The sequence below is a fragment of the Nannospalax galili genome, unplaced genomic scaffold, assembly GCF_000622305.1.
Source record: "Nannospalax galili isolate Female #2095 unplaced genomic scaffold, S.galili_v1.0 scaffold336, whole genome shotgun sequence".
Lineage (NCBI taxonomy): Eukaryota > Metazoa > Chordata > Mammalia > Rodentia > Spalacidae > Nannospalax > Nannospalax galili.
Window position 1 is genome coordinate 8,814,945 of NW_008343385.1, and position 15,069 is coordinate 8,830,013.

General features: G+C 39.9%; 1 protein-coding gene across 1 annotated transcript in view; it reads left to right on the forward strand.

Moving 5' to 3' along the window:
* Positions 1 to 304: 304 nt before the first annotated feature.
* The window catches only part of Fermt2 (fermitin family member 2), a gene marked incomplete at its 5' end in the record, with an annotated part of 85,992 nt that continues 71,227 nt past the window's right edge, over positions 305 to 15,069 (forward strand). The window contains 1 exon segment of the mRNA XM_029566666.1: positions 305 to 470. Coding sequence (XP_029422526.1) covers positions 314 to 470 — 157 coding nt within the window.

Below are 15,069 nucleotides of genomic sequence, written 5' to 3' on the forward strand. Positions count from 1 at the left end.
TCCTCCGCTTTCTCCCTCGCCGCAGCCCGCGCTGCGGACTCAGTGGGGTTTGTCTTCCTTTGGGGGAGTGACGCTGACGAGAGCCATTTCCTCCGCGCTCGCAGGAAGGAGCCATGGCTCTGGACGGGATAAGGATGCCAGATGGCGCCGAGGCCCAGGACGCTCTGCTCCCGCCCGGCGTGTGCGCCTACGGCCTCGGCTCCTCCGCTTTCTCCCTCGCCGCAGCCCGCGCTGCGGACTCAGTGGGGTTTGTCTTCCTTTGGGGGAGTGACGCTGACGAGAGCCATTTCCTCCGCGCTCGCAGGAAGGAGCCATGGCTCTGGACGGGATAAGGATGCCAGATGGCTGCTACGCGGATGGGACGTGGGAACTGAGCGTCCATGTGACGGACCTGAACCGCGATGTCACCCTTAGAGTGACTGGGGAGGTGCACATCGGAGGGGTGATGCTGAAGTTGGTGGAAAAACTCGGTGAGTAGCATCCCAGCCGCTTCTAAAAAGGACTTCCCAGAATGGGAGGGGGGTGGGGAGCAAAGACGGAGGGGGGAGGGGTTGATTTTGGAAATCCTAGCACCCCCACAAGGGCTGCTTTTGAGATGTGAAATCTGTCAATATTAGGACACGTAGACCTGGCCTCCTTTGCGACTTGTTTGGTCACTTTGAATCAACGTAAGATAGATTCCTAGACTTCATTGCCGATTCCTGGGAGGCTGGGAACTCCTTGATTCTTTAGGGGTGCAGACTTCTCTTTGAAAACACCAGGGGAAATATGTAGGTGAAAGTTGTGAGATGGTGTTACAGGGACTGGAATAGCATTTCTTACTCTCATTGTGCCTGGGTGTTGATGGCGGTGGTTATCGAGGGCGACGTGCGGTCAGTCTACTTAAGAAAACTACTAGGGAATGTGCAACTACTGGCGTCGGTACGAAGTTTCTGTAGCTGAGCTACTACGTGATGTAGTACTTCCAAATGTTCCAGTCATTCGCTCTTACAAGGGGTGGGGCAGTGTTTGACAAACTTGGTATCTCTGTTCCGTGCTGGAAGTAAGCTATTTCAAGCATTTGGTTTTATATTTAATAACAAGGCAGTCAAAGAACTTTGTGTTAAAAGCAGCCTTTATTAAACTAATTTGAGATTGACGATATTTGCCTGAGTCCACATCCACATCCATGCTGGATTGCGTCTGACTAGATTTTAAGTGGTGAGCTATCTTAGAAAAAGACATTTGAGAAAACTTTGCATTATACACTTTGATAAATCAAACCATTTTCAGCTGGAAGAATCCATTGACAGGATGAGATAGGTGATTTTATAAGAAAAATTGTCTGAGGACTGCCCTCTTGGGCCCTAAAGTGCTTGATTCTGCATATAATGCAGTTGTGATAAGATGTTTTGTGTAGCCTTTTTAGTAGTAGTCTTTTTAGTCTGGGTTGGTTGGTTTTAAACAGAATTCATTCTTGCAGCTGTCCCAGAGAAGTAAGGAATGGTTATTTATCAAATGTGTTTATCAAGGGGGAGGGGACTGTCTTTACCATATAAACTTAAGTGAAATAGCAGCCTCATACAATTTGGAAAATAAGGTTGAATTCATATAGGTGGCTCTGCCCTATGCCCCTGCAGGAAATTTAATTACTGAAAGACCAAAGAGAGACTCCTCACAGGGTGGCCTTCTCCTTAGGACTGTCTATTGTTTGACTCCCTGCAGGCATAGCCCAAGAAAGAGAGGCCCTAGGAGCCCTTTGAAAATTAGATTTTGCTGGTTTAACCAAGCAATTGACAGTTAACCGTTTTTGATTCAAGTAAACCAATCACTGTTTGCAAAATATTGACCCAGTTTTGTTTTTTTTTTTGTTTTTTTTTTTCTGGTCGGGCACCTGTGAGGTTACTTAAGGATGAAGAATATCAAATAGGGTTGCTTATATTCTTATTTTCCAAGGAAACAAGCATTTGTATCAGATTGCCTTATGTGTGCAAAATACATTCTATTAATACATTGTAGTTTTTTTATGTTGCAGTAAAAGCTGTTGAAGGTGACTGAGGCAACTTGTAATTCTCAAAAGCCAGGCTTTAATGAATAAATAATGATTTCTACTATATTTGTATCACATTGATTATAACTGCTATGAAATCACAGTCATAAATGGAAATGTAGAGGGTAAATTGTTTGCAGACAGAATTGATGTTAATTTCAAGTAACTATAATCTTAGTCATTTAAAGCTGGTGGCTGTCTAATTGTCTGTGCAGTGAAAACAAGCCTGAAGGGGTAGGAAGGGCTTGCACCTGGAAACTTTGTATCTTTAGTTGAAAATTCTGAGCCTTCTTGTGTTTTAAGTTCCAAGTAGGAAGCATTTTTCAACATATTTCAGATTTTCCTGTTATAAAAGTAGAGCTCAATGATTTTTGTTTTCGGGTTTTTGGATTACCTATTTTGAATGATAAGCTGTTTCATTAACTTTTGGAAAGTACACAGAGGAGAAATGAGTAGGGCAACATTTAAAAGGTTCACAAATCAGGTTAGGCACATGAGAAAAGAATCTAGTAGTTTTTCAGGTTTGCCTAAAACTGGAAGGGGTTAACTGCTAAAGCCCTGAGCTGTGTTGTCACTAAAGATATTAAAGGGCAGACTTGATGGCTACTTGTCAACAGTGGCTAAGGGAGATCAAAGCAGCTTGCAGAGTCTAGATAAGAGGTAGAGGTCGTTGTAGAGATGAGATGGCACAGAGTCTGGTGTTTCCGGATTCCAGATTCGTAATGGGCCTGTAGCAGAATCAGGCCACTGTGGCCATGGAGCAGTTAATGACAGGGTCTGACAGGCAGCATTAACCTGTATCTTCAGACTCCCAATGCCTGTCTGATACCCTTTTCAATTTCATTGCAGGATAGATGATTGCCAGGGGGTTATAGTTTAAGGCTGTCTTCCTATACAGTGTTCATGGCAGCCCTTGATTCTCTGGAGCTGAGAGATCCCAGGATGAAATTCCCTTCAGCAAAATGTAAAGATTTTGTATGCACACATGGAAGCTCTGGGAAGAGGTTACTTTGCTGTCTTCAGATCCACAAAGATGCATATGAGCAAAAAAAGTTTATGAAACAACCATGTAGTTTAGCCCTTGAGTATTGGATTTATTGTGAAGTGACTGTGTTCATCCTAGAATAGAGCATTTTAATTAAACAAGATGAAAGCATAGTGAGACAGTGATACCTTTGTATTTGATTGGAATTTTATAAAGAACATTGCATTTCGGGTAAAGTTATTAAAACAGGATTCTTAGATTTGTTACTGAAATGTTATCTGAAATGTCTCTTAAATCTTAGTGTAAAATACATTGGTCATTCAGCATTAGCCTTTTAAAAAAGATAGAGTAGATGCTATGAATATGGTGTGGACTTTAAGGGATTTATATCCTGATAGGACAGAAACTTCATCTGTGACCCAGTCTAGGTTGATCCTAGACAATCTCATTATTGCACACACCTTAATGTGTATGAAAATTTGTTTTTTCATTTCTTTTTAAAATTCAGATTGAAAGCTTTAAAATAGAGACTTTAAAATATTACAGGGTTTTTTGTTAAAAATAAAAATTTAAAGGTGCATATTTTTAAATATTTTCATTGTACATAGCACTTGTGTCACATAAGGATGTTTTCATACAAGTAGATCATGTGTTGAATGTGTTGTTGGTTTAAGACAAGATCTCATTGTGTAGCTCAGGCTGGCCTGGCACCATGTAGCCTGTTGACTACTAGAATTCCAGGCATACACTGCTATGCTTGGCGTGGGTAGTCTGTCTGTCTTTTTCTTTTTTCTTTTATTTTATGTGTGTATGACTATTTGGCCTGCATACCTATATGAAAGCACACCAGTACACCATAGCATGCAGTGCCAGTGGAGTCCAGAAGAGGGAGTCAGATCCCCTGGAGCTGGGGGGTTATGGACAGTTGTTAGCCTCCGTGTGGATGCTAGGAACTGAACCTGCAGTACTCTTAACCTAACTTAGCCATCTCTCCAACCTTGTGTGGTCTTTTTGTTTTCTTCAAAGAAAAAGTTAAATATGTTAAGGATAAGGACTGTAAAATAAGACACACACCCTCCAGAAAAGGGAGGGGAGAATAAAATTGTAAAGTAATTATGTCTACACCAACTTTGAAATGGTCTGGGGATCATTGGGAAGCATTAAAGAGTTATGCCAGTGAGGCGCAGCACTCAGTTCAGCACAGACCGTTCTGAGTGCCAGTGAGGTACTTAACTGATCTTTTATTGTTTCTGTGGGGCTTTGGGGTCGGGGGAGGGACTCTGAGCTAACTTTAGCCTGAGATGAGTTTTTGTTCTCATAGAGTTTTAGAGTCACTTTACAAATCTTTTTCAAACTTCTACTTACAATTAAATTTTTGTCTTTTTTAAAACATTTTTATTTCTTTTCTTTTTTTTATGTGTACGAGTGTATTGCCTGCATGTATGTGAGTGCACCCATGTCGTGCACTGCCGCGGAGGTCAGAAGAGGGCTTCGGATTCCCCTAGAACTGGAGTTAAGGACGGCTTGTGGCTGCCATGTGGGTGCTGGGAATTGAACCTGGGTCCTCTGCAACAGCAGTCAGTGCTCTTAACTGTTGAGCCATCTCTCCAGCCCCTAAAATTTTATCTTTCTATAAAAATTTATTTTTGATAAAGAACAGGGAATGCTAGTGGTATGGAATTCACTGAACAGAAGTCTCAAGCAACTGGTTCTGTGTGCTTGGAGGGGAAACTGATGCATTTCTTCCAGCTTAGCCTCTGTAGAGGAACACTGAGGAGGAGTTAAATAAGGTTGGATGATATAGACCCAAAATGCAAGTTGGGGGATTCCAGGGTAACCATGGAGAAATGAATGGACTTGATGTAACAGTTTTTTGGGTTGGGTGCACATGAACACACCTTTAGTCCCAGCACTTGGGAGGCAGAGGCAGCCAGATCTCTGGAAGATGGAGGCCAGTCTGCTCTACATAATGAGTTCCAGGCCAGCTGGGGCTATAGACCTTGTTGGAAAAAGACCAAAAAAAAAAGATCGAAGATTGTTTCTGAGTATAGCCTTTAGGATGTAGTTAATTCCTACTTTAAAGTATGTCCTGTTCTTATCCTATAATAACAGAATAAAATGCACTTATGTTGGTATCCAATTAGATTGTAACATGCATGACCTAAGCGAAAAATAGATTTTAGTAAAATTATTTAAAAATCCCTCAAGGTGGACAGCTCCCTTCCCACCCTCCTCAACACTCCCCAAGGAGGACTCTACTTAGGAGAATGGTGTTAACACTGGAAACATCTGATTTCCCCTTTGAAGGCTGATGAGTGATTTCATGGACATTAAATGTCTACATAATACAGCCTCACTGCATTCCTGGTATAGTATATTAGGTTATAAGACTTTTTAAATCTTTGGGGCTGGGGTGGAAGAAATAGTATTGAAATCATAGTGAATCAAGTCTTAGTTAAATCTGATAGCAGGCTTACTTAGTGTTTCAAATACTATGAATGGTCCATAGGAACTGCATATTGACTTTTACCTGTTCTTTTTTGAGACAGTCACTATGTAGCCCTGGCTGGACTGGAACTCGTAGACATCCATCTGTGTCTACTTGCCAAGTCCTGGGATTGAAAGTGTGTACCACCATGCCTGTCTTATCTCTTTCTTTAAAAATTTTAAGCTCCTTGGGTGGGAGAGATGGCTCAGTAGGCAAAGACTTTGACTGCCAGTCCTGACAACTTGAATTCAGTTCCTGGGACCCACATGGTAGAAGGAGAGAGCTGATGACGCCTAAAAGTTACCTTTTGACCTGACCTCAGAGTCACCTCTTGACCTGACCTCCACACATACATCATGACCCTTAATCCCAAAATGTTTAAAAAGAAAAAACCCTTAAAAATAGAGAACAGTACATGCAGTTTACTATAGTCTTTATAGCGTTCAATGAAGAGTGAGCTGTTTGGGGACACATTATGTGGTATTTGCTGCCTTGTTTTTCCCTGGCATGTTTTATGCCCCAGTTTTTTACAAAATAAAAAATTTTGTTTCGGGGCTTGGGGATTTAGCTCAGTGGCCCTGGGTTTGGTCCTCAGCTCTGGGGGGGGGGGGGAGACAAAATAACAAAAAACCTGGACTTTTGGGCTGGAGAGATGGCTCAGCGGTTAAGAACACTGGTTGTTCTTGCAGAAGGCCCGGGTTCGAATCCCAGCACCCACATGGCAGCTACCAACTGTCTGCAACTCCAGTTCTAGGGGATCCAGCGGCCTCTTCTGGCCTCCATGGGCATTGCACGATACAGGTTCACTTATCTACATGCAGTTAATGCACTCATGCACATAAAATAAAAAAATAAAAATATTTTTTAAAGAATTTGTTTGATTCCAACTAGAGTTAACTTATTTATAGGGGCCCTAAAAAGAGTATATTTGCTATTATTAAGTTATTTACAAAAGATCTTGTTGGGCTGGGCATGGTGGTGTACTCCCAGTGATTGGGAGGCAGAGGCAGGCAGATCTCTGTGAGATAGAGGCCAGCCTGGTCTACATAGCAAGTTCCAGGCCAACTGAGACTACAGAGAGACCTTGACACAAAACCCCAAACCAAAACAAAAAAGTCAGTTGCTAGGAATGGGAATGTCTTCTTAGCTTAAAAAAAAATGAAAGAAAATACTTTTAAATTTTACCTTTTATCATCAACTCTTTTTAAATATTTCTTACTAGGTCAAAGAATAATTCAGTGAAGACTGTTTAATTTCCATCTAGATCATCTGGCAGCATTTTGTCATTTGATTTCTCTACACACAAACACACATCTATTAGAGCTGTTTGAGCAAATTGTTGACATTATAACCTTTTGTTCTTAAATACTCAAAAACATGTGCTATCTAAGAAAAAAGACCTCTCAAATAATTGCAGTACATTTTTATCAAATTTAAGACATTTAATACTGATTCAGTACTATCATCTGATATATATCCATATTCACATTTTGCCGGTTTTTCCTCTTATGATAATTGGACTAAAACTGATCTTTAATTTATAAAATATGCATGAAGTCTAGAGGTTTAAGTGTGTGAAATTAAGATATATATAAAATTGTGGTGTCTCTTCCGCAGTTCATAGCCACACTGTAAAACAGCTCCTCACCCTTTGCTAAGACAGCTCTTCACAGGGGGCTAGAGAGGTGGCTCAGTGGTTGAGAACACTGGTTGTTCTTGCAGAAGACCTGGGTTCGAATCCGAGCACCCACATAGCAGCTAACTGTCCGTAGCTCCAGTCCCAGGGGATGCAACAGCCTCTTCTGACCTCCAGGGGCATTGCACAACACGGCATAAAATAAAGGCAATGCACGCATACACATAAAATAAAAATAATAAAATTAAAAAAAAATCTCTTCACTTATTTAATTATTTTTGAGATAGCATCTCCCTATAGTCCCAGATAGCCTGAAACGTGCTGTGTAGACCAGGCTGGTCTCCTGTCTCTTTCTAGTGCTGGGATTAAAGGTGTGTGCCATCTTGCCCAGCCTCTTTATCTTTTAAAAATAAAGTTATCAGGGACTGGAGAGATGGCTCAGCGGTTAAGAGCACTGTCTGCTCTTGCAGAGGACCCAAATTTGAATCCCAGCACCTACCTGGCAGTAACAACTGTCCATAACTCCAGATCCGATGCCCTCTTCTGACCTCTGCAAGCACTGCACGACATGGTGGGTACACTCATGCACAAAGGCAATACACTCATACACATGAAATAAAAATAATAAATATTAAAAAAAAAATAGTTATCACTAAATTTTACTTAATTTTTAAAAATAAATTCTCTTTCACATACTGTATCTTTAAATTCAGTTGAACTCTTATTAGATAACTATTGATAATATTTTTGAGTATTTATTTTTCTGATGGTATCTCCTTATTTTGCTGAGACTGCTCTGGAATTCCTAGGCAAATGATCTCCTTGCTTCAGCTTCCTGAGTAGCTGGGACTGGGTGTGCACCCTGCTTATATTCTTTAGACGTTGTCGGTTATAGATTTTCTATAATATCAACTGTCATCAGACTGTTGTAGGTACTAATGGATACATGATTGGTAAGAAAAGAATTTGCTGTCTACATTGCCAGCAGGTCCAATTTCAACTTCTGACCCTACCACTTCCTGGTTTGTGTGATTCTTGGACAACAAATCCAACCTTCTGAGTGGGTCTTCTGAAGCCATGCATGGTGGTGCATGCCTATAACCCCAGCATTTGGGAGGAAGGCCGGGAGATCATGTGTTCAAGGCCAACCTAGCAACATAGTGAGTTTGAAGCCAGTCTGAGCTCCATGAGCTCCTCCCTATCTCAAAAAGCAAAAACCAAACAGGGCTAGCAAGATGGTTCAGCAGGTGAAGGTACCTGCTACCAAGTCTGCCAATCTGAGTTCGGTCCCCTTCACTCACATGGTGGAAGGAGAGCTCTGACCCCTGCAAGTTATCCTCTTCCAGACTCATGCTGTAGCATTTGTATGACCCCCCACAACACACACACACACACACACACACACACACACACACTCACTCATGGGTACATAGGCGCATAAGCACATACAAATTTAAAAAATGTAGTAACAAATGAAAAAAGCAAACACAAATTCTGATAGACTTTTTTGAGAACTGAATGAGATGTTCTGGATTAAACTGCTTTATAAACTTTTAGTGCTGCACCAGTGGAATGACTCCATTCTTGTCAGCATGGAAAATGTGATTATGGTACTGGGGTGAGGAGAGGTGTCGAAAATATGGTCTAGAATAATTAGTAAATCTCAGCATTATGAGTGTACACCTCAGAAGGATTGCTTTTGGGATTGCTTTTGTTACCACCCCCTAAAACAACAGGAAAAATAGCTATCATTCCACTGTTCCCCTTACTTTGAAGCACACACCTGCCTCTGTAATGTAACAAAGAGCTATTTAACTGCTGCTTTTGTGAGATTTCTGAAATACAGTTGACCAATAAGTGGATGATGGTATTTCTGGGATTTGAAAAATTTATAGCCAGTGGTAAATTAATTCCCTACTTAATACGTTTTCATAAGAGCAATGTCTTATATTCATTTGTAACAAAGGAGTGAAGTGAAATTATTTCTTGGCACATGAAAACATGGGCCTTTTTTTTTTTTTTTTTTAAATAGAAATCCATGAAAGTCCTTTCAGAGAAAAGCTAATGTATTCAAATTATTTGTTATTTTTGGTGCTGGAACTCAAACCCATGGCCTTGTAAGCACCCTACCATTGAGCCATTTCCCCAATTCTGTGTGCAGTATTTTTATTTATTTTGTGAAAATAAGAATGTTAACACCTAGTGTGAGGAAAACATTCTGAGATGCTTTTTTAATTTTTTTAAAAAAATTTTATGTGTATGAGTGTTTTGCCTCATAAATGCAAGTCCACTATATGTGTTCAGTGCCCCAAAAGGCTAGAATAGGGCATCAGAGCCCCTGGAACTAGAGTTAAGGATGGTTGTTAGCAGCCATTTGGTGCTGGAAACCAAATGCTGGTTCCCTGCAAGAGCAGCCCATGCTCTTAACCATGGAGCCATCTCTCTAGCCCCTCCGAAAGATGATTTTTTTAAAAATCTTTTTAAAAATATTTTATTATTTTTATTTTATGTGTATGAGTGTATTGTCTGCATGTATGCGAGTGCACCTGTGTCATACAATGCCGAGGAGGTCAGAAGAGGGCTTTGGGTTCCCCTGGAACTGGAGTTAAGGACGGTTCGTACCTGCCATGTGGGTGCTAGGAATCAAACACGGGTCCTCTGCAAGAGCAGTCAGTGCTCTTAACTGCTGAGCCATCTCTCCAGCCCCAAGATTTTTTTTTTTAATCTCTTTTTATTATTTTTATTTTATGTGTATGGGTGTATTGCCTGCACGTAGGTTAGTGCACCCGTGTTGTACAATGCCCGCGGAGGACAGAAGAGGCCCTCGGATCCCCTGGAACTGGAGTTATGGACAGTTGTTAGCTGCCATGTGGGTGCTGGGATTCGGACCCGGGTCTTCTGCAAGAATAACCAGTGTTCTTAACCGTTGAGCCATCTCTCCAGCCCCTGCAAAATATTTTTAAGTAACCCTTTTAGACATTCCGTGCTTAGATTTGTGATTGCAAATTCATATCTATTCATTTTTGAAACACATATGTATGCAATTTGTTATAAAATTATTGTATTAGTCTATGATCACATGAACCGTAATTTATGCTTAATAAATATTTGCATAATTAGTATATATATATTTTTTCATGTTAATAGTTTTTTTTTTGGTCTTTTTGAGACTAATCCCTGTAGTCCCAGCTGCCTGGAACTTCCTGTGTAGACCAGGCTGACCTCAAACTCATAAAGATCCACCTGCCTCTACCTCCCAAGTGCTGGGATTAAAGGCGTGCACCACCATGCCTGGCTTCTTTATGTTAATGCTTTTTAAATTTTTTACTATTTTCTTTATTATTTTTATTTTATGTGTATTATATATTGCCTGTATATATATAAGTGCACTTGTGTTGTACAGTGCCTGTGGAGGACAGAGAGGATGTCAGATCCCCTGGAACTGGAGTTTTAGACAGTTGTTAGCTGCCATATGGGGTGCTGGGATTCGAACCCTGGTTCTCTGTAAGAACAGCCAGTGTTCTTAACCTCGGAGCTATCTATCCAGCCCGTTAATCCTTTTTTCTTTGGTGATAGGGTCTCATGTAGTAGTTATTCTTTGCTGTAAGCATGTTTAACTTTATTGAATTCGTATTAGTAATATTATGAAGAATTATGTGTGAAAGTGTTTTACAAGCAGTAACTTTTTAAAATCTTTTTTAAAAAAATATTTAATTTTTAATTTTTTAATTTTTTATGTGTATGAGTGTATTGCCTGCATGTAAGTGCACCTGTGTCGTGCAGTGCCCGCAGAGGTCAGAAAAAGGCATCGGATTCCCCCGGAACTGGAGTTACGGGTGGTTGTTAGCCACCATGTGGGTGCTGGGAATCAAACCCAGGTCCTCTGCAAGAGCAGTCAGTGCCATCTCTCCATTCCCACTTTGATGCTTTAGTTATACTGCACTGATGTAACAGTATTCACATCAAGTTAGTATTGTAATCAGAAAAATGCCTTCTTTTGTTAGTAGTTAAGAACTTAGTTTAAGATTTGGCCATATAAGTAGTTAAATATGACCTTGGACAAGTTATGTGTATTATAGGCAAGCTTTATTTAATCTCACTCAACTTTGGTTTATGCTCTTATTTCTTATTAGTATGTTGACTAAATATGGTGTTAAAAGGATTAACAGAATCTCTGGTAGTTAGAAAGTCAGTATAAATGTTATTCTTCAAATATGCTACAGACCTAAAATATGAATTACAGTTTAAGATAGTGTAACTGTAGTGTGTATTCAGAAATCTTTGATTTGTTCATTTGTGAAAACCATTTTGGAAGATTTTTGTTGTTGTTGTTGTTTTTGCCAATTCTGTTTAATGGTGTGAAATCTGATTAATTTCCCTAAAGCAAGACCACATGGTTTGAACACTTAACGTGACTCCACATAAGCTGTGTGGCCATGTGCCAAGTTTCTTAGTATCTCTGCCTTAGTTTTCAGATAAGTAAAGTAGGGTTAGAAATATACTTACCTCATAGGGGTTTCTGAGAATTAAATACACACACACACACACACACACACACACTCACACTCGTAAAGCACTTAGAACAGTTTTTGGCACATAAATAATAGTTATCTAATAATTGTTATGATTTCCTTGAAGCTCTCCTTGGCTGAGGACACTCCACTATTAAGATTCTGACCTTAGGAGTTTGGGGAGTAAATGTCTTAAAGAACTTGGGCTAGCAAAGAGGGATGATGGGGTGGGTTAGGACATTCCTGTACGGCTTCTCTACATACTGTGTTTTTAGGTTGTAGAGGAACATGGTATGGAACTTGTGTGGGATACGAGGTGCTGGACTTGATCTCATTCATAGGAACAGCAGCAAGCTTTGGTGGAGGGAGAAGCAGTTCCTGTTGTCAGTCAGCAATTTTCTAATAACAATGAAAATGGGTCACTATGAATAGATAGAATGATAGAGAAAGGCATCTTGAGACAGGAAGATGATGGAGACTTAGAAGCATGACTAATGACTGGCCTTTGTTAAAGTTAGAAGGCATTCTGGGCTGGGGACTGCAGTGCTACTGCATACTGTGCGAGCCCAGTTTCTTTCTAGTGAGGGCCCTGTTCCTGCTTTCCTCTGTTAGTGTGGAGAAGGGGATTAGCATATAGGAAGGAAAGCTCTGATTAAACTCAGTGATATTTTACACTTCATTTCTTCACTCACCTACTTAATATTTTTAAATAAGAACTACTGGAGTGAATAAAATTAACTTGCATTTTACCATCATTCACCTTTTAGTCACGGGGAAAGATAGTCTTTAAATAGTAATTACTAAGATGTAGTGAGTACAGCATAAAATAAGTAGTTAAAGGACCATCCTGGGAACCTGACTGAACACGGGAAAGGATTTGTGGAGGGAAATGATTTATACGTGCAAATCTGAACATATTAGAACTGGTTAGCATTTTCTGAGAGAAACTTAAAATGTCAAAGCCAATAAAATGTGCTTCCTAAATTATCATTTGAACTAGGCTTTGGTCACTTTTTAAAAGACAAATCCAACTATTCTTAATGTGAGTTGAATATTAACTGGTGTGTTTACCCTGATGTTACTCTTTAGAATTTGTTGGTCATTTACTTTGTCTGCAACCTGAGCCCTGGCTTCTAGGGACTAAGCCAGGTTGAACCAAATTAGCAGTTAGCTTTCAGTATTGAATAGAAAGTTACCCACCCTCTGGAAATGAGTGGTTCTGTGCTATCTGCTTGTACGCACTCTGTAATTGCATGCATGGTTTATGTGATCTGAAAAAAACCTCTCAGCTACCTTGGGTTAGTATATGTTGTATCAGATAATACATTGAAATTAATAGACATCATTTTGTATTTGTACTTAGGCAATGTCTTTGTTTTTGTTGGTTGAGTTTGTTTTTATAAAGAGACTTGCTATATTTAGGACTGGCCTGGAACTCACAGTATAGCTCAGGCTGGCCTACAACTTCTGATTCTCAAGTGCTTTTATCTTGTTTTAAAGACTGAATTCTGAATTTTTGGTTTAGTTACGCAGGAGAAATAAGAATGTGTCACTTTGTATTAATTTAGTTTCTGTTTGGTTATCTTATCAAACATTATAGTCCACATGGCTTGAACCGTATTCAGTCTTCAAAGTTCTGACAGTTGAAAAGTCCAAGATTGGGGTGTGAGCCCAGTTTCTTTCTAGTGAGGGCCCTGTTCCTGCTTTCCTCTGGAAGGGCAATCTCAGCTCTCTCCTGGCTCCTGGAGAGGCACTGATTCCACCAGGAGGGCTCTGCCCTCTGCCCTGATTTCTTCCCTGAAACTCCATCCCTGATACCATCACCCTGGGGACTAGGGTTTCAACATGTGAATTTGATGAGCTCCAAATCCTCATTCCACAACAGTTTCTAAATGTTTTCCAACACTGGACACAGTCTATGTCACTTAGCCACAAAACTTTGGTGTAAACTCATGTTCTTAAACAAGAATTGAATGTGATACTTTAATTGAAATATGTTGGCAGTTTGAACGATGTATATAAACTTTGAATGAAGCAGTTCATGCTTCTGTTAATAACTTAAAAACATTTTTTAAAGTATGAAGTAAATTTTTAGAAACAATTTTTTGCAGTGTACACATTTGTTACTATAGTTTAAATAGCACTGGTTGTCCAGCAACACAGCTCACATTTTACTTACCCCTCCTATATCTAGTTGTAACTACATGAAATACAGTTTATATCATTAGATCTTCAATCTTGATAACTGAGTGACCAGTCATGTCACTTAAAAACAATTTTTTTATGTGTATGAGTACTTTGCCTACATGTATGTAAGTACACCCATGTCATGCAATGCTTGTGGAGGCAAGAGGAGGGTGTTGGATTCCTTGAAACTGGATCCCCTGGAACTGGAGTTAGGGATGGTTGTTACACGCCATCTGGGTACTGAGAACCGAACCAGGTCCTCTGCAAGAGTAGCCAATGCTCTTAACCACTAAGCCATCTCTCCATTTGTTTTTTAAAAGCATCCTTTTTGCTGGATGTGGTAGTATATGCCTTTAATTCTCGCACTTAGGAGGCATAGGCAGGAAAATGTGAGGTCGAGGCCAGCCTGGTCTACGTAGTGAGTTTTAGGCCAGCTGGGGCTACAGAGAAACCCTGTCTCAACCTCCCACCCAATAAATAAATCACCTTTTTCTTATTTTTCATAACCGTGAAAAATTCGAGTACTGCTTTTTGGTGTATTAACAGGACTATATTATAACTTAAGTTCTAGAAATGTACTGTTGAGAATTCTGATCTAAGGAGTAGTTCTTCCTTCTAAAATAAGAGTAATTTTAAGTTTTTCTTTCTAGAATAATCTGGTTACCAGTGAGCAGTCTTCTAGATAAGTATATATTTCTTTTATGTTAATATAAATCTGATTTCTGATATAAAAGCAAAAGTGCTATACCAGGCGAGGCATGAGGGTATGAGTCTCTAGTTTCTAGTCCTAGCTATTTGGAAGGCTAAGATGGGAAAATCTGGGAACTGAAGGCCACTGGGCTACATTAGTGAGACTGTGTTTCAAAACAATAAGTGTTACATTACGTTTTTTCCACATTGCTTTTTTGAATTGGTAAGTGTTCATATTCTTTAGTGGTTATGCGTGTGTGTGTGTGTGTGTGTGTGTGTGTGTGTGTGTGTGTATGTGTGTGGTAAATATATGTGCATGTGTTTGTGTGTATGTGCAGGTGCATGTACATGTGGAGGCCAGAGATCAATGTCTCTTGATTTCCTCAGTTGCTTTCTACCTTAGTTTTTGAGATAGAATCTCACTAAATCTGGAGTTTACTGACTTGACTGGCTTAGCTGACCAGCTCATCCCAATGATCCTCTTGCCCATGCCTCCTGAGCACTGGGATTATAGGTTCACAAAGCTGTGCCCAGCTTTTTAAA